The 18020-nt window shown below is 46.0% G+C and overlaps 1 protein-coding gene and 1 long non-coding RNA gene across 2 annotated transcripts in view; one reads left to right on the top strand and one right to left on the bottom strand.

The window, feature by feature from the left end:
* RALGAPA2 (Ral GTPase activating protein catalytic subunit alpha 2) overlaps window positions 1-14104 on the bottom strand; it is a 94136-nt gene extending 80032 nt beyond the window's left edge. The window contains exons 1-5 of the mRNA XM_058019506.1: window positions 13999-14104; window positions 9161-9271; window positions 8649-8698; window positions 1663-1720; window positions 368-411 (exon numbers count right to left, since the gene is read on the bottom strand). Coding sequence (XP_057875489.1) covers window positions 368-411; window positions 1663-1720; window positions 8649-8698; window positions 9161-9271; window positions 13999-14104 — 369 coding nt within the window. The remainder of the gene's footprint in view (window positions 1-367; window positions 412-1662; window positions 1721-8648; window positions 8699-9160; window positions 9272-13998) is intronic.
* Window positions 14105-14380: 276 nt separating this feature from the next.
* LOC131081998 (uncharacterized) overlaps window positions 14381-18020 on the top strand; it is a 29078-nt gene continuing 25438 nt past the window's right edge. Inside the window, exons 1-2 of the long non-coding RNA XR_009114305.1 lie at window positions 14381-14464; window positions 15539-15647. This is a non-coding gene — a long non-coding RNA (uncharacterized LOC131081998). The remainder of the gene's footprint in view (window positions 14465-15538; window positions 15648-18020) is intronic.

Raw genomic sequence — 18020 nt, 5'->3', positions numbered from 1 at the left:
GTCTTGCCATCATACCAAGGGTATTCACATTATTAATATAATCCTAGCTGTAATGCCAGAGAAAGCTCAAAAAATTAGGTATTAAGAAATATCAATACCTAATTAAGCAATTAGGTATTAAGCAAAATTAGTTATTAAGCAATATCCTTCTCCAGGTAACTTCACAAAGGTCATGAGAGCAGCAAAATGACTGAAAACACATATTAAAATAATCGAGGATAACAATAATAAAACTTGAGATTAAAAGGTGAGCAAGAAAAAATTACAAAGCCTAACAATCTGGAAAACACTGCTACTGGAAAGCTGCAAGGTAGCATACTTCACAGGAATTTAAGTGAAAAGAAATATGAAAACATCAACATGATACCTTGAGAGAATTTCCAGTGTGCAAAAGCTTCTTCAGAATCGACCCTGGATTACGAAAATTAAGTAGACATTATCAGACATGTCCCACCACAATGTTTTCAAAAATATTTCATAAAAACCTACTTTAATTTATTCTGGGGCCACTGCACTGAGTATTGAGACAACTATAGGGGAAAACCCCCAACTGAATATAGCTACAATCACCACCACCCAAGATTAACTGTGATGTCTCTTTCCTCTGGGTTTTCTTCAGAGGACCATGTCTCAAATTATTTTCATTATTAGTAGGATCTGTGAATTATACACATTCCTTAAATGGACTCCTTCCCATTTAAGGAGTGCGTATAATGGCAAGATCTTGCTATTTCACAAGATTATGTAAAAATTATTAACATATATAGGAAATTCACATTAATGCACATGACATGTTAAGCAAAAGGAAATCACATGGCAAAGGCGCAAATAAATGCTCTGCCAAATTTCGTACATCACTTTTTGGACACAGATAAAAAATTTTGCCACAAAGACCACTCAATAGAAGCATAGAGAATGTATCAGCTACAGAGCAACCAAGTGGAACCAATTTGGTCTGGACTAGTGCAGCTGAACCGTTGTGAAGTGTCCAGGCAGATGTCTCCTCTTGTTTTTGTCAGTGCTGAGTGGAAATGTGACAACAGCCCTTCCCTTGACCTTTAACTTCCGCTCATTGTTCCTCTGCAAAAGCAATTCCTTGTTCTGATGACAAAAATGGCAGCTGGTCAGACCGTGCTGCAAACCAACCCCAACCAAAAATCACTACTTGGAAGGAATAGAACACCCCCATAAAATTTTAATAAGCAGCATAAAAACCCATTGTTGCCACACTGGTGGCATTTGGAAGCAGAATTTGAAAAGCACTGACGAATCCAAGGCATTTGATTCAGAGGAAATTATAAAGTTAAACCACTTCAGTGGATTTCAAGGTGTTCTGGCCACCCAAGGCTGCTCTCTGCAAGACTCCTCCTATTCCCTCCCTTCTTCCAGAAGCTTCCATAGCACTGGAGCATGGGGAAAGAACAGTCTTGGTTTGAGGAAGCCACCCATGAGTATCTTGTGTCTGTCATGGCCAAGGGCATATTCTAACAGGATGCTGGGAAAATCTCCCATTTCATGAGAATCTGGGAAAGACAGCTGGGGACAAACTTGCACAAATACCATGTATTCCTAACTCTACTCATATATTGCTCATTAAAAGAAAAAGTGATGTGAAAAAACTACTAAAAAGTCCATATTTTTTAAAAAACAATTTCTTCTTACCTATACTGCGAAAATGCCATCGATAAAAAATCCTCTCTGGTAGCAGCTGCAATATTTTCTGCAGGAAACAAAACTAGTCAAATTCTCTGTAATAAAACTGCTTCATCAGAGGATACAGAGAAACAGATGCACAACATACAAATGAGATGGGAATACACACAGAGTTTATTTTAAACTACTGGCCACATGGACTAGGGCTTGACCACGGGTGTGGCAGCAGCACAGCTCACCTACTGCTGCCTCAAAGGTCTGGCAGTACACAGGGCTTCACATAAATTCCACACAAAAATCCATCTCCAACTTACAACTTTACAGCCATTGAAATAATTAGGAAGATATACTTAAACAGGAAACTAGTTTTGAACACTCTTCCATTTGGAAATCAAATGAAATTAAACAATGTTATGAGTGACTGACAGTCAGAGCTCCTTGCAATTATCAAACAAAATGACTGGCACGAGTTTCTGCACAACAAAGCACCTCTAAGTTCTCAGTAATACCACATGCAAGATGGAAATGGATGATAGGTCACCTAAGCAACAGTGACTCATGTGAAGGTGTTCTGCACAGAAGCTCACAGGAAAAAACAAAGCATCACAGCCCAGAAAGCAGCTGGCACTGTGGGCCACCCCTGGGAGGAGGGTGACAGAGTCACAACCACTGCCGGAGCGTGTGCTCGAGACATGGAGCAGGACAGACCTCTTCTGAAGTCCTTTATTGTCAAAAGCAAATTATATTCAACACTCAGAACAGTCTTGTTGGACACAGAACATTCCTTTCTCCACAGCAGAGGATGGTAGTCATGACAAGTTTGTGGACATAGGGAGCTAGACCTCGAGTCACAGACAGGCTGGTCCTCCACACCTCCACCATAGCATGTGCTCCCCACACAGCAAATAGCACTTCTGAAAGGTTAACCAGAATACAAATGCAAACCAGGCAGGTCCTTTCCATGTTCCTTGTACTTTGTTTCAGCGTCACTCCCCCAGCACACCATGGCAGCAGGACCCCAGGAGCAGAGGGTCCAGAGGTCAAGCTCCCTGTCTGTGGGCAGCAGGAATGCTTGGGATGAAGGATCTGACTGGCTAAAAATGAGGCCATGACTCACACTGGGGCTTTACCTGTTAGTTAAGCACCAGGTTTCTGCCAATCAGATTGCAGGATCCACGGACAAGGAGTTATGGTTATCCATCTAAACATTAAAACACTGGCAGCTCACCATTTCTCCAGACTACTTCTGGCATTAATCATTACTCAACTTGGCACGGGGCAGGAAGGAGTCCTAAGCTAACCCAGGAGCACTCCTAACCCAACCTGACCCAGGAGCTCTGCGTGGGAGCTGGGTCTGTGCCCAGGCTCACCACAAGCCGTGTGCCCGAGGTGTGAGAGGAAGAGCTCCAGGAAACAAAACCCTGCGGCAAACCAGCCACAAAAACTGGGCTGGGTTCAGGTGTCACACTGCAGGAAGGAAGCTTCACACACTGGCACATTTATCATGGAAAATCAGACAAAAGCACAAGTATTTTGTTTCCATTGTTTTAGTCTGTTACACAGTTTCATCTAAATTTGAACACGAAGTTCCCGTCCAGAAAGTGAGCTGTAATGAGGTACGAGCTGCATAGGCTGCAAAACTGCAAAGCTCCATAATAAAGACCCATTTGAAAAAGAATTTGGTAACAATTTCCACATCCAAGTCTCAGAGAACTTTAGGTTGTATCCAGAGAAAAGCAGAAAAACAAATGCTGCTGCACAGTTCAACAATGAGCAGGAAAAACAAGCCTAAACTCTAAACTGCACAAAACTGGGGAGGTCAGGGCAGAAAACAACAAGCTTACCATTCTGTTCTCTTTACAAAACACAGAATCCAACACCCTTGTCAGGTGACTGAACCAAAAACAATCCAAGGGTTCAAACCATCAGAAAGAGGACAGAAGTTCCTATCTGAGAAAAGCTCCCATATTCCAAAGTCTTTTCACACAGCAAAAAAAAATGTGGGCACTTAAGTCACTTCCCTTGTGTTCTCCTTTTCAGCATCTCAAAACCAGGAAAACAATAAATATATGTATTTTAGAAAAATGCAAGGGGTGTGACTGATCACCTGCATGGTCTTGCCCCACAGCAAGGCACTCTCAAAAAGCAACCTCATCCCCCTCCTGCACTGCAGACAGCACAGCAGCAGAGCAGGGCCACTCTAAATGACACAAATGCAGAGCCCACCTCTGCTCTTGCAATGCAAAAAGAAGTCACCCAGGTGCAAAGTCTGCATCATTAAACATAAACTCTGAAGGTTCCAAGCTAAGCCCCAGTCCCACCAGTACAGCTTCCAGCTGGTGATTTTTGCCCTTCACTCCCAGACTGAGGTGGTGTTGCAGCACGACAGGAGGCTGCACAAATCATGAACCAGCTCCAGTTGTTCCCTTTTCAACTTCACATTTCCAGCAACATTTTGTACACCCTCCCCACCCCTGGTGCTCTAAAGAACATGCACTGCTATTGCTATGTAACAAATGAGAGTTTCCTCCCCTCCAGCCCAGGCTGTCAGCCACACCGCTGTGAATCCGAGCTGGCTATTGACATCTTGTTCCTGGTTTCACACTACACTAATAAGAAATATTTTAAGAAACCCCACAGTGCAAAATAATATTGCTTTTTCAGAAAACACATAGATCTATTTAATGCTTAGTGCTTTGCTGCATCTATATGGTAATCCATTATAACACACTTGAAATAGAAATTAGGTATTACTACTGATCAACACATCAGGGTATCTGTCAGTTCTTTTAACTGATTATCCATAGTTCTTTTTCGTTTGGACTTCCTGCATGACTAGGAATAATGTTAACTTTAAATCTTAGTTTACACAGGATGCTGCTTTTTGAAAGCTGTGTCTCTCTCTTTTATCAAAGCAAAACAAAAACCACTAAGGCTCATATTTTGACAGACTCCCTCTGATTTCACCAAAACTGCTATTTCTTTTTAAACCCCTTCGCTTTTGCCCCCCTGGTTGAATCTCACCGTGACTGGCAGCTCTGTGCCCATCACCTGCTGCAGGACACAGGGCAGGCTGAGGCTGGCCCAAGCCTCACCTGGATCCCAGAGGATGTTCCCCAGCTCCATGGCCACAGGGGGACAATGAGCAATGCTGTTCTGCTGCTCAGGACATGCCAGGATGGTCTTGGATCAATGACAGCCACCCCCAAGGTGCCCTCACTGGGCAAATCCACCCCTGGAGGCAGAATCAGTGCCAGTGCCAAGCCTGCATCATGTCCCCTCTGAGGGAATGGATTCACAATTTCCAGGAGTCAGTGGCAGGTGGATCTACTTCAAGCCAAGCCCAGGCATAAGAGCTCTCCCAGGCCTCTGTGCTCAAGGGCTGCTGGTGGTTTCAGGGTGTTCAACTACCAAAGCTTGCATGAATTTAGGAATTTTCCATCTCCTATTCGCAGACTCAGACAAGCCAAGAGAGTCAGTGTGCCTGCAGCAGCTCAAGCTCAGTGGAGGGATACTCCATTTATTGCATTAATAAATTATTTACAGTTATTTGTTGAGGGAAAATGTCTGCCCAAAGCACACAGGGCACTTAGCACTGCCCCTGGCATAACAAGAAACAGTAAGATCCCTGAATGTAAAACATGTAAAACATACAGCTAGAATTTACCACAGAATGCCGTAAAAATAGCAGCAATGTTATTGGAATTATGGCAGAACAAACTATAAATGGCTCCAAAAGTAATTTTCTATCTGTAGAAAAGTAGAGCTACAAGCACTTTCACTTTTATAAACAAAAAGCCCCTTTGTTACTCTACTGAGCTTGACACTCAGCATTCACATCTGCACCAGGCTCAAGAAAGCACAAACTCCGCACAAAACACAGACTTGGGGAAGCTTTTCTACATCCGAAAAATTCTGAGCATAAAACATTTCATCCAGTGAACTTGTTGGATCAATGTAATGAATTTTATAACACCACCAGCACAACAGATATGACTGTTCTTAACTAAAGAAGAGAAATTATAGAATGGGAAGAAATTGATCTATGTATCTCAAAACCATCAATCTGCTTCTACTTCATTAGAGATTAAAAAACCACAGCGTCAGAGGAATCAGTATTTTTTTAATTTATTATTTAAAAAAATCCCCAAACTTTCACAAACAGATATATATATATATATATATATAACCAATATATAACCAACACTACTGTTATTGGTGTCAGAAAATGGACATAAACACAGTGCACCTCCTGGCAGGTCTGTGACACAGGACTCAGAGCTGCCCTCAAATCTGAGGTTTTGAGCTGCTCCCTCAAAAGGGAACAGGGACACAAGGAACAACAGCAACCTGCTCTGCAAATGCACTGCAAATAGAGAGAGCCATGCCTCAACAGAAAAAAATTGTGTGTCACATAATTCTGGGCTTTTAGCTGAAACAGGGAAAAATAACAGTACTGCTGCCATATCACTTCACAAATATCTATCTGGGAAAAGGCCAAGGCACCTTATAGAGTTAGAGCCAAGCATTTTGCAGTATTAATTGCAACAGTTAACCCTTGGCATTCCTCCCTGCTGGTTAACATTTCTTCTTTGAGTAACATGCTGTTTGAAGTTGTTGCTGTGTGGTCAAGCTGTGCAGATTATGTGTAAAATTAGAACTTCCATAAATTACTACCAAGCCAAGTCAGTTTCCAGAGGATTTGTGGGAAAAGCTTTGCTGCCCAATACACACACTAGGTGTCACTCCACAACAGCAGCACAATCCCACTAAACCTCCAGGAAAGGCAAAGGCAGCAATTCCCTCATAAATATTTTTATTGATTTTTAAGCTGTTGACCCTCAGCATGGGGACTCAGGATTTGTTAATCCTAAGTAACTACCCATTTAGCTAATTAGCAGAAAATGCAGCATCCCCCTGGCTCCTGCTGACATCACACTAAATATGGAAAGCTTAACAATCAATTAGTTCTGTTTCCTATGGCTTAGAGTATGAATGTTTAATCACTTGGCATTTCTGACTCCCTGTCCTGCGCTGAGGCTCTTGGCTGTTCTCACCCAGGGTTAGCTATCCATGGACTGCACATTGAATCCAGCAGATCCCCATCATGAAGGGAATCGCTCTGACTCCCACACAAACACTGAAAGCATCTCCTCTCCCACAGGGTGACCAGGCTGCTGCACAGCTCTCCTCCACTGGGACCCCAAGCAGCCCCTGCTTCAGACATAACCATTGATTTTGTTCTCCTTCAGACAGCAAGTTCTCCCACTGCTTTTAAGGAGTATTAAGGGGTGGTGATTGGCCACCCCTTTCCAAGCCCTGGGAATGCCCAGTTATTCCCTCCACCCAGATGAGCAAGCATTGGCTACTTCCTATTCCATGTCACTCCTTATTCAAAGCCCCAGCCTATTAACGAGCTTCCATAAAGCTGCACAGCCTTGCTCAGCTACACAGCAACACCTTCTCTGCTGGGCTGGGCTCTGAGGAAGAGGAGGAGGAGGAAGAGTTTCTCCTGCCCCAAACAGCCCTGGCAAATTTGTGAGCTCGTGTTCTTTGCCACTGCCTCGGGCACAACCCCAGAGCAGACCTGTGGTAACGCCACAAGGAGCAGAAAGCACAGCTTGGATCTCAGGGTGAAAATGTGGTCTCACAGAGGGGGAAATGAGGGAGAAGAGGAAAAGGGAGACAGCAAAGTGAGAATTCAAGATCACAAAGCTCCAGGATTCCATGTCATCATTCTCATGGCCATTTTCCCCACAACAGGCACATTAGGCTAAACAGCATCATTCCTCTTGTCACTATAAATTCCATTTCAACCACAAACTACTCATTAATGCAAAACCATGAAGCCACATACTTCTGAGGGTCTGGGGGGTGTTTCAGAGGGACTGAGAGGAGTTGACAACAATTAACCTTTAGCTTCAATTTCTAGAGTGCCACTGAAAGTTTGAAGGGCTTTTTTCAACCAAACAAACCCCAAAATATAAACAAAATTGACATTTCTGTGATGCAATACTCGGGTAAAAAGTTAGTAGTTGGAGTAACAGAGAAAGAAATAAAGAAAAGAGAAAGAAATCAATAGATTGTGTGTTTAACCTTAAGAGAGAAATCTGGCCAATTATTTACTTAATTAACTGCCAGAGCTATTCGACTAGAGACAGGCAGAGCTTAAGCAGAGAATTTCAGTGTGCATTATAAGAATACTTTTATATGCCAGGCTTTCATCTGGTCCCGTGATATTTTCTCACATCCAAATACATTTAGGTAATAACTCCGAAGAGGTACCTTGGAAAATTATCTATCCCAGACTATTCTTGCTTAAATTAAAGCAATCCTAATTTGATTATGCAAAAGTTAACTAGGTAACACTTCTTCCCCAGACACTGCCAATGCTCTGGTGGCCAGTGCTGGGCAGGAGGGAAGGATATGGAAATGAAAGATGTTATAGTGAACAAAAAACCCAAATTAGCAAATCAGCACTTCACACACTCAGATCAAGCTGATGTGCAGTAGCTGACAACTCCTGTCCTTTTATTCCCCTCGAGCTGCAAGACCCAACACTGCAATCACAACAATGCCTCCAAGGGAGGGGGCAGAGCCCAGCCTCCTGCTGGGACACAGGCAAAACCAACACAGAGGAGGGGAAAGTGCTGCTGCTCTGAACTGGCCCTCCCGAAACACAGGAGCAAACTCTTGTTTGGTTAGAGCAGAAAAGAAACAGCAGAAAGCAGACTTTCTGAAAGCCTCAGCCTAAAACAGAACCAAATACTGATTGCATTAGTGCTCCCAAATTCCACCTGGCTTGTTTTCAGAGCATCAGCTCCCAGTTCCTCAGGACAGAGGTGTTCTTGCTGGATTTCCAGGGCATTCTGATAACATCTCTTAACCCAGGTGACTGATACCTGCTTCCACCCCTCACTGCAGAGCTCTAAGCAAGCACAGAATGACAGTGAGATTTAAAACACAAATTAGCTTTCATGGTATGGAAAACTTACTTCAAAAAGAAAGAGGATGGAGTCCAGCTCCTCCCTTTGTGATTTATTCCCTGCAAGGAGACACAAAACAACGTTGCTTGCCAGAAACATACAATAAAAGACAGCAGAATGAGGCTTGTTCAGCTGTAGTCAAAGATGCCACTCAATTTATTTCTCATGTTAAATAAAGATCCCAATTGCCAGGCTGCAGTGCCCCTCTCTGCTCTGGCCGTGTCTCAGCTGAGCAGAGGGAGCTGCAGGAGCCTGGAGCAAGCTGAGAGGATGGGCATGTAAATGCTGAAATGAACCCAGAAATGTGATCAGCTGCTGCTCTCATTTCAGAGAGTGATTTTCCATGCTCATCTCTCCTGCTACCATAAAATTAAAGTGATTAACACTCACACTGTACTGCAGGAAACTATTAGCGTAAATACAGAAAACTGAGGACTAGACAACCATTGGACAGGCTTTAATGGAATGCCCTGGAGCACAGCTATGGAACCAACAGCTGCTGGAAAAACTCCAAAACTCACCTTTTTGTTTCAGGCTGTTTTCCAGTGTTATGAAGTTTTCATAGAATATAAAATAAATTTGAGAATAATTGTTGTCAAAAAACTGCTTGAGGTCACTTCCATCCACAATATCTGAAAAGAGGAACAGAGCAATTACACAAGAGCAGAAGGACAAGAATTTCAGGCATTCTGCAAATTTAGAATGAAATAAATGCAATAAAAAACTATTTTAGTGAGTTCACTGAGTATTCTGCACCAAACTGCTGGTCCATCCTTGCAAAGGATTTCACTGAATTTACAAAAGTCTGCAGTGGGGCTTTGGCTCATTTGCTTTCCACTAAAAATAAATTTTAAAAATAGGAAAAGAAAAAGAATGGAGGAAAAAGAAGGGAGGAAAAAGAAGGGAGGAAAAGAAAAGGGGAAAAAAAGGAAAACAAAAAAGATGGGTTGAATCTTAGCTGTGTAACCAAATGGCCTCTGTACCACCAAAACAAGCAGGTACTGCTGGAGAAAAACACCAGCAAAAATTTTTGGATGCAATTTCAGCTTTTGCATTCATCAGGCAAGCAGATCAAACCAGAAAACAGCATATTATCAATTCATTTCTTAGTATAATGGCAACTCAAGCACACAGCACCTTCCTAAGTGTTAGCTTGGGTCTGAAATTTGAAATAAGTTTATTTTCTACAAAGAAAGAAGTCCACTGTTTTCTAAGCCTGACACTTGCTAAACACACATGAATTTCCTCCCTTTGGTCCTTACTGCAACTGATTGGGTCAAGGAAAGTTGGGTCATTTCCCCCAGAAGAAGATGAAGAGCCAAAATTAATAAATTAATATCAATATTAATATCCTCATTGAAGCCTCACCTTGCAAGAAACCCATCTGTTACCCAAAATAAAGCTGATTCCAGCAAGAAGGCTCAATAATATCCCACAACTACAGAAGAAAGAATAACTTTAGCCCTGGACAACCTGATTTTTATTTAAATTAGTACCTTTCCAGCAGTAAGGCTCTGCTTGGCTGCTTGTACTATGGAAACAATTAGAGCAGGGAAACTCTTTAACGTGATATTTGTTTCCTGCAAACTACTGCTCTGAATTTGCAAGCTAAGAGCAATTATTCCTCTCCATGAATGCATCCTGTTAAACACAACTCCAGGGGAAAACAAGGCTTTCATTTACAGGGATTTCATATGAGGGAATGAGGTCATTAAAATCTAAACAAAAAGGAAACTTTCCCTCTAAATTGCGACGGGAAGAGAAAGGAACTGCCTCACCAAGAAAGCAAATCCTCCTTTTTTTCTAAATGTGGAATCTTGATGGTGACTCAGGGGTGAGTGTGATTTGAGCTGCATCCCTACAGCCACAGCCCTTTCCCACAGATGTGTTTAACTTCCAGCAGGGCTCATTCCTGCTTCTGACATGGAAAACATCGGGGAAAGTTTCCTGTGCCATTTATCACTTGAGATAGTAACAAGATAAAACCCTGACTTTGGGGAAGTGCACTGCCTGAAGGAGCTGAGAAGCACCTGAGGAAATGAGGCAGCAAGCTTGGGGCTGAAGTGCAGGAATTTGGGTTTATTTTTATCTTTACTCCCAGAGTAAGTTCATGGAATTGTCTCCCAGGTTGTTACAGCTGCACACAGGCACCCAGAGCACTCACCCCTCAGGCAAGCACCAGCAGCCACCCCAAACCCAAATACTTTCCCCCTTTCCCACACAGGACAAGCCCTCAAGTTGAGCTAACACCCGACAGGAGCTGCTGCAGCACACTCAGGAAACACTGAGACAGTCACCAGGGTCACACCCTATTTCTTCTCTATAAACAGGACATGTTGGCTCACCAATAACTGTCAGTCACACTGAACTGCCTTACTACAAATTTAAAATTTAGGGTAACACTCAGGTACCACTTAAGAGCCTGAGTCTATTGCCAAACCCTCATTGCTCTTCCTCATACTAAAAAAAACCCAGAGGGAACACTAAGCATGTCCCTACCACACAACTTTGCCTTTTATTTTTCTCTTAACTGCTAAATGTTATCACAGACGCCTGTTACAAGTCATCCCTTAACTCCATGAACTCCCAAAGTCACTTCATGCTATCTTCTCAAAGCTCTCTTAATCCTCAAGTACTTGAAAAATTAAAGGAGATGAAGAGAATTTTGCAGCCACACCCTGGTTAATGATAAACCTTTATGACCAGCCTCACCCCAGAAATAATGCACAATTCTCACTTATCTTCAAAAAAAGTATGTCAGCGTGAAACAGCCTGTTACCAAAACACCCCTCCAACTAGAACAACTTCCAAAACGATGTTAACACCTCCAATTTCACAGCAGCTCCACGGAACAATCCCAGCCCTGAATTCAGCAGGAAGTGTGCACACATCCCCTTTTGACTGTCAGAAAAGGAAAGTTTCTACCCAGCCAGCATTGGTCCTGCAGCTGTGCAGAAAACTACAAGAGGCCAAGCAGTGCCAGAACCAAAACCCCCTAACTCTCCTTTGTTATCCCATCTCTGATCAAGGCACTTCCATGGAAAGCATGGGCTTTCCTAACGGGTACGTTTTAAAGGCAACAATTAAGGATTGTACTTGGTAACCTCACAAATTCCACATTTAGTCTTAACTCTGTGTGTCTCCCACGAGTTTGCTCACAGAGAAAAGGCTGAAAGCACTGGACAAAGCAGCATCCCACATCTGTTTGCAGCAGCACTTCTGACTCCTGTGCCCAAGGAGAACACACTATTGAAAGAGAAGTTTCAATATAAAAATGGTATTTTTACCCAAGAAGAGTCACAGAAAAACTTCTTAAGGAACAGTGGTCTGGTTTTGTCCTAGAGAAGTCCCACAGAAACCACTCTGGGAAAGAGCAGAAGCTTCATTTGTGGCCAGGCAGTGGGGAAGAGCCAAATCTGTACATCCCCGCCATTTTTTGTCAGGCCATTGCTTTTTAAGTCTATCTTAAAAAAAAAAAAAAAAAAAAAAAAGGCCACACTACTAAAAGGCACTTCCACAAACTGTATTTAGAACTTCACTAAGTTAACAGAAGTTCTGGCCGTGAGAATGTCTCCATAGCAATAAAGAAATAAGGGAAATGTTCTGGTCATTTCTCAAACACAACTGAACAGCCAATTTTAAGTCCTGCTGTTGATCTGGGTAGCATTTTGCCCTGCCATGTGGACAGAGCACCCCACAGAGCTGGAACTCGGATCCTAAAGGCCATTGGGGCTTGAGAGATACCAACATAACCAACACCAACTTAAGTGGAATATTTTCTTTCACTTTGGGCACTGGACAAACTTACAGAGGTGCCACTAAGGGACCTGAGGCAATCCAAAGCTCACATGAGCCCTTATTTATGGAAACACACATTCCTTTTGCTCATCCCTCCCCTATCATCGTCTTCCCTCTGATCTGTATCCTCCTGCTCCAGTGGGATCACAGAGGAGTAACTGACATTTTGTTTACAATTAAATTCCCATGATTTAAACTAACAAAGGAAGAGGAGCTGGCATCTCCCAAGGAAACAGGAGAGCAGGAACAGCTATTTGGGGGACTTGTGGCACTGTAACATGAGAGAAGCAGTTACACACACAATCCTACCCCTGGCCAGGGCAAGGAGAGACACATCTGGGGGGAAGGAAAAAAAAAAGAAATCCAACTGCTTTTGAGCCTTTATACCAAAAGCTTTACATGCTGGAGACTTTTTTTTAACAACTCCCACGTGTGGAGGTTTTTTTTCTGTGGTGAACAGAAGACACCCAGGCGAGGGTATCTATCAAGAGAGCATCTTCCAGAAGCCACTCCCGTGCTACCATGAATGTTTACACCGGAATTGCCAAGAGCAGAAACATCAGGGGCATACCCAGAGCTGCTCGGAGAGTGCCTGCACTGACCAGCCGGGCAGCTGGACACACCACAGCCCCACAAAATCCTTTAATTGAAATCAGCGCCCACAAACACCTTTAATTGAGAATTCCAGGCCAAATCTACCCCACGCTCTGTCCCCCAGCGGCTGCTCCCAGCCAGCTCCTTAAGGAGCTCCCAAGGAACGAGTGCGGCACCCGCATCTGGAACAAACCGGCATCACCTGCAAACCAGCGGGGCACAGCACTAACCCAGCACAGCCTCTTCCCCTCACGACACCCTGCTCCTCCCGCCGCCTGTCAACAACCAACAGAGGCCACACAAACCCTCCCGAACCGCGGCTCGCAGCCGAAACTCATCGGCGCCTTTCCACCTGCAGCAGGGTCACAGCCGAAACCCATCGGTGGCTTTTCCACCTGCAGCAGGGTCACAGCCGAAACCCATCGGTGGCTTTCCACGACCATCAGGGTGGAAGCCGCCACCTACAAGGCGCCCTTGGAGCCGTCCAGCCTTGCCCCAAGCATGGAGTCACCACAAAACGCCACAGCGCGACTTCTCTCAGAGTTCAAACACCCCGAGTTGATGATATTGACAAGAGCGGAGTTTCTGCGAGCTTGTCTCTGAAACTGACCAGGGCTGAGCATTTCCCCGCAGCTCCACAGCGAGCCTAAGGCGAGCCCCGGGACAGCGGCACACGCGGCTTTCCCCGGGCACCCCAAACTTTCTCCGGCAGCGCCTCACGGAGGGCGCGCACCGGGGCCGCCTCTGAGGCGGGGAGAGCCCGGCGCTGGCTGGGGAGGCTCCCTGCCCACAGCACGGAGAGCTGCTACCCTCGGAGAGCTGCTACAGCTCGCTGCTGTCTCCCGGACACGGCAGCGGAGGGCGAGCAGCGCTCGCAGACCCGCCCGCGGCCGCGGCTCTGCCCGGGCACCCCCCGAGGGTCTGAGGGCCCCGGGGCCGGCTCCCCCCGCGCCCACCGCCCGCTCACCCAGCAGAGCGCGGAGGTGCTTCAGGCGGGTCAGCACGTCCCGCTTGGGGTCCAGCGCCTTCTGCGTGGATTTCCTGACGTCGGCGTGGCTCTTCCTGGAGAACATGCCGGCGGCACGGCGGGCAGGGATGGAGGCGCAGCGCCGGGCGCGCTCCCCGCGCCGCCGCCGCCGCTCCCTCCCCCCGCCCTGCGCGGGGCGCGCCGGGAGCTGCCGCCCGCCCCGCTCCTGACGTCACCGCGGCGTGCGCTGACGTCACCGGGGCGGCCGCCGGGAGCCCGCGCGCCGGGACCCCCGGGAGAAACCACCGGGAATTACCGGGAATTACCGGGGGCAGCTCCGTGAGGAGCCCCCGAGCACGGCGGGGCCCCGCGCGGCTCCAGGGACCGCCGCGATGCGCAACGGAGCATCCCGGGAGAGGCGCGGGAATGCCCCGGGCAGGGCAGCGGGAATGGAGCTGGCTCCTAGGTAGGCTCTTGGTTTGCCACGGAACCGCTGAACCACAGGTTTGGGTGGGAAGGAGCTTAAAGCCCTTCCAGCTTCCACTGTCCCCGGGGGCTCCAAGCCCCGTCCAGCCTGGCCTTGGACGCTTCCAGGGATTCTAGGGCATCCTGTGCCACCCCATCCTCACAGGGAAAAAATTCTTCCCCATATCCAGTGCGGATCTCCGCTGGAAAACACTCAGGTTTTGAATAATCACTTGCACTGTAAGTATATAAATATATAAGTACATAAATAATATGTCTTTGCACATATTCTGTGTAAAGACATCTTATTCATTTCTTCCCTGTCTTTACACCCAGGGAAGGTAAAAGAGCAGGCTCGTGGTTACGCAACAAAAGCACAATCCATCCCAGAAGCAGAAGCCAGCAGGGTTTCAGTTCAAGGCCCTCAGATGCCCCCAGTAAAATTCCTGGGCTAAAAAGTAAACTCTAGTACGTTTCAAAGCAGGCTGTGGTCCTAAGAAAGAAAACAAGGGGTTTCAGGGAAATGGCTTGCGTGTATGCTTGTTAGTTTTTAACAAAATGATGTAAAAATCACTTTGCACATCACATAGAAATTGTTTTATCAGCCATGAATTGGTGTATAAAATAAAACGTCACAGGAATTACTATTGTTAGAAGCAGAAATCTCACTTCCTCTGAGCCCTCTCAGCGATCATTTCTGCTGCAGAGGCCTGAGGTCACTGAAACAACAGGTCAACAAGCCCGAAACACATCCCTCTGGGGACAGGGCAGTCCCAGCTCCTCCTGTGCATGCAGGAGCAGGGAAAGGCTCTGCTTGGAAGTCGCAGTGGACAAATAAATGCACAAATAATGGAGTAGGGGGCTCTAGGCAGTGCTTGCCCTGCTTTAGAGCATGGCACAGCTCTGCCCCTCTGCAGCACAGCTGGGTTCTGGAAGGGGCAGAGCAAGAGCTGGCTGTGCCACCAAACCCTGTGGTAAGAAGTGAGGAATCACTTGCTGGAGTCAGGAAGGTGGGTAGTGATGATGCACAGCGTTGAAAATGAAAAAAACCTGATTAATCCCTTTTCTTACACAGAAAGGCTGAATGCTTGGAGTCAGAAAATTCCCTGCTGTCACTTCGTCCCTTGCCGTGGAACCGGGCTCAGGCTTACAGTGATTCCCGTTGCACACCCTTCCTGTCCCAGGTAATTCCTATTGCACACCCTTCCCATCATTGGGAATAATTGCTATAGCACACCCTTCCCATCATTGGGAGTAATTGCTATAGCACACCCTTCCCATCATTGGGAATAATTCCTATTGCACACCCTTCCCATCATTGGGAATAATTCCTGTTGCACACCCTTCCCATCACACCATGACACACCATCTCCTTCTGGAGCAGTTCTCATTCTCCAGCAATTTTCTCAAATTTTGGATCATGTGGTGTGATTTCAGCATCAGCATCTTCCTGAGAGAGTGAATTGGGCTGTTCTGACTCTCCCCTTCCATTGGCACAAATCAATTTCTGCAGCTGGTTTAGGAAGCACATGGCTAAATTCTTGGCTTGTTCTTGTTAATTTTTTTCCTTCCCTTTTATTTTAATTGATTTACAAAACTAACAGCTTCCAATTTGTCTCTTCTGTCAGTTTCTGGTTGTTCCACATTTTTTCATGTTCTGCTTTGTTAAGAAAGGAGCCATTGCAGATTCAGGGATTGTGGTGCTTCTGATGTCTGATAACTTGTGTGATAAGCAGGGCATGGTTGTGGTGCTTAGCACCAAACAGCATAGATTTAGGCACTCACTGGTTTGAGGTGTGCTGGAAATTCTGCCTGTGAAAAGCTCCAGGGAGCAGAGATGCCATGCCTGGAATCACCGTGCTCTGGGATAGTCCTTGCTCTTCCTTTGAGTTCAAGCATCACCAAATACAACTTTTCAAATGATTCACTTAGGAGCTGGTGTAGGACAGCACAAGCCAGAGAATGCCAGTAAACCTGCAGCAGTGACTTCAGCCTGTGCAGGAGAACCACTTGTGAAGCCCTGTGACTTGTGTTTTCTGACAATGCAACATTTGCAATTTCCAGAAAGTCAGATGATGCATTTCCGAAAGCCGGTGCTTAAGGTAGAATAATTTCCTGAAAGAGATTTGGTCATTCAGCTTTCAGGATCTGAGGTAAAATCTATAAAAAGCAGTCACTTCAGGCAGCAGAGCAGTGATCACTTGTGGCAGAATTAAATTGTTAAAGGCCCCAGCACTGTGTGGTGTCCTGAGGGAGGTGACAATGCCAGCACAGGCATGGCAGCACTGGGCAGGGGTTCAGTATTCCTTGGGAAAATCCTCCTCGTGCCTCCTGGTTGGGCTCACAGGAGGGCAGACCAGCATCCATCAGGGGATGAGAGTTCTGGGCTGTCACAGCTCAGCCAAGGCTCCCTGACCAAAGGGAAGGGCTGACCTTGCAGAGGCTGCCCTGCAGTGCCCGCCCCGCCAGGCTGCTGGCACTGCCCTGCCAGGCTGCTGGCACTGCCCTCGGGGCTGCTCCTGCTGCAGCTTCTATTTCAGGCACTGCCTTGAGCAGTACAGGTGAGGGGCAGCGCATTCCCAGTCCAAAATAGAGTGGCCTGAATTATTAATATGAGTTTGCACCGCAGGCCAGCACGCTCTCCCTGAATTACACAGCTCATGCCCTTCCTTCCTCCCCGCCGTGCTGGAAGCAGCCTGGTGCTGCAGGGTTTGTGGAGTTTGTGGAAATGTGACACCGGCTGCCACCTGAATTTCGCTGGACCTGATGAACAGGCAGGGTTTCTTTTCCCGTGGAGCCTGAAATTTTAATGGCAGAGATTAAATTACGGAACTCCTCCGCTTGCTTGTGTCAATACAACACTTTATACTGAGCCCAGGAGAAAAGGTAGGGGAAAAGCAAATACAGGAGACAACCTACAGGTGAGGTAATGGTTTCCTTAGCATGGAATGCCACTGCTTTCTGCCCTTCAAGCCAAATGCCTCAAATTGCGTTTCCAAAGTTGGTTTTGTGTCCTCTTGCATATCCTTAGTCCAACACATCCATTAAGGAGCTGCTTATCCCTGCATTGGAATCACCTCCCTGGATGCTTCCCAGCGGTGCTCTATAATGAAATGAGGCTCTGCCCTCTCTGCCCTGGTATGACTAAGCCTATGGAAAAGATTTTTCCAGTGGGCTCCAGAATTGAGGGGTTATTTTCCTAGCAGTGTTCCTCTAGGGCATGCAGGCGTGGATCCCTGCTCCTGCAAAGCTCTGCTTCAGGCTCAAACCACACAGAAAGTGCTGAATTTCTGCTAAATTATTTCTTCTAAGCCTGGATCCTCTGATGTGATTTCCATGGATCAACCTCTGCAAAGGTTTGGAATTTATGGAGGCAAAGGTGTCTCATCCATTTAACCCTCACTGAGAGTCTCCTCCAGCCCTTCTCATTTGGCACCCAAAGGAGTTCTCACCATCCCTTGGCCTGTGGAGGTTTATTTAGGAAAATCCCGCTGGAAAATTTTCCACCCATTGCAGCCTATGAGGCAGTCAGATGTCATTCTTATAGTAAAAATGAC

This window comes from Melospiza georgiana, chromosome 3 (assembly GCF_028018845.1).
Source record: "Melospiza georgiana isolate bMelGeo1 chromosome 3, bMelGeo1.pri, whole genome shotgun sequence".
Lineage (NCBI taxonomy): Eukaryota > Metazoa > Chordata > Aves > Passeriformes > Passerellidae > Melospiza > Melospiza georgiana.
Note: the sequence above shows the minus strand (reverse complement) of the source record. Positions and strands in the feature narration are given on the sequence as shown.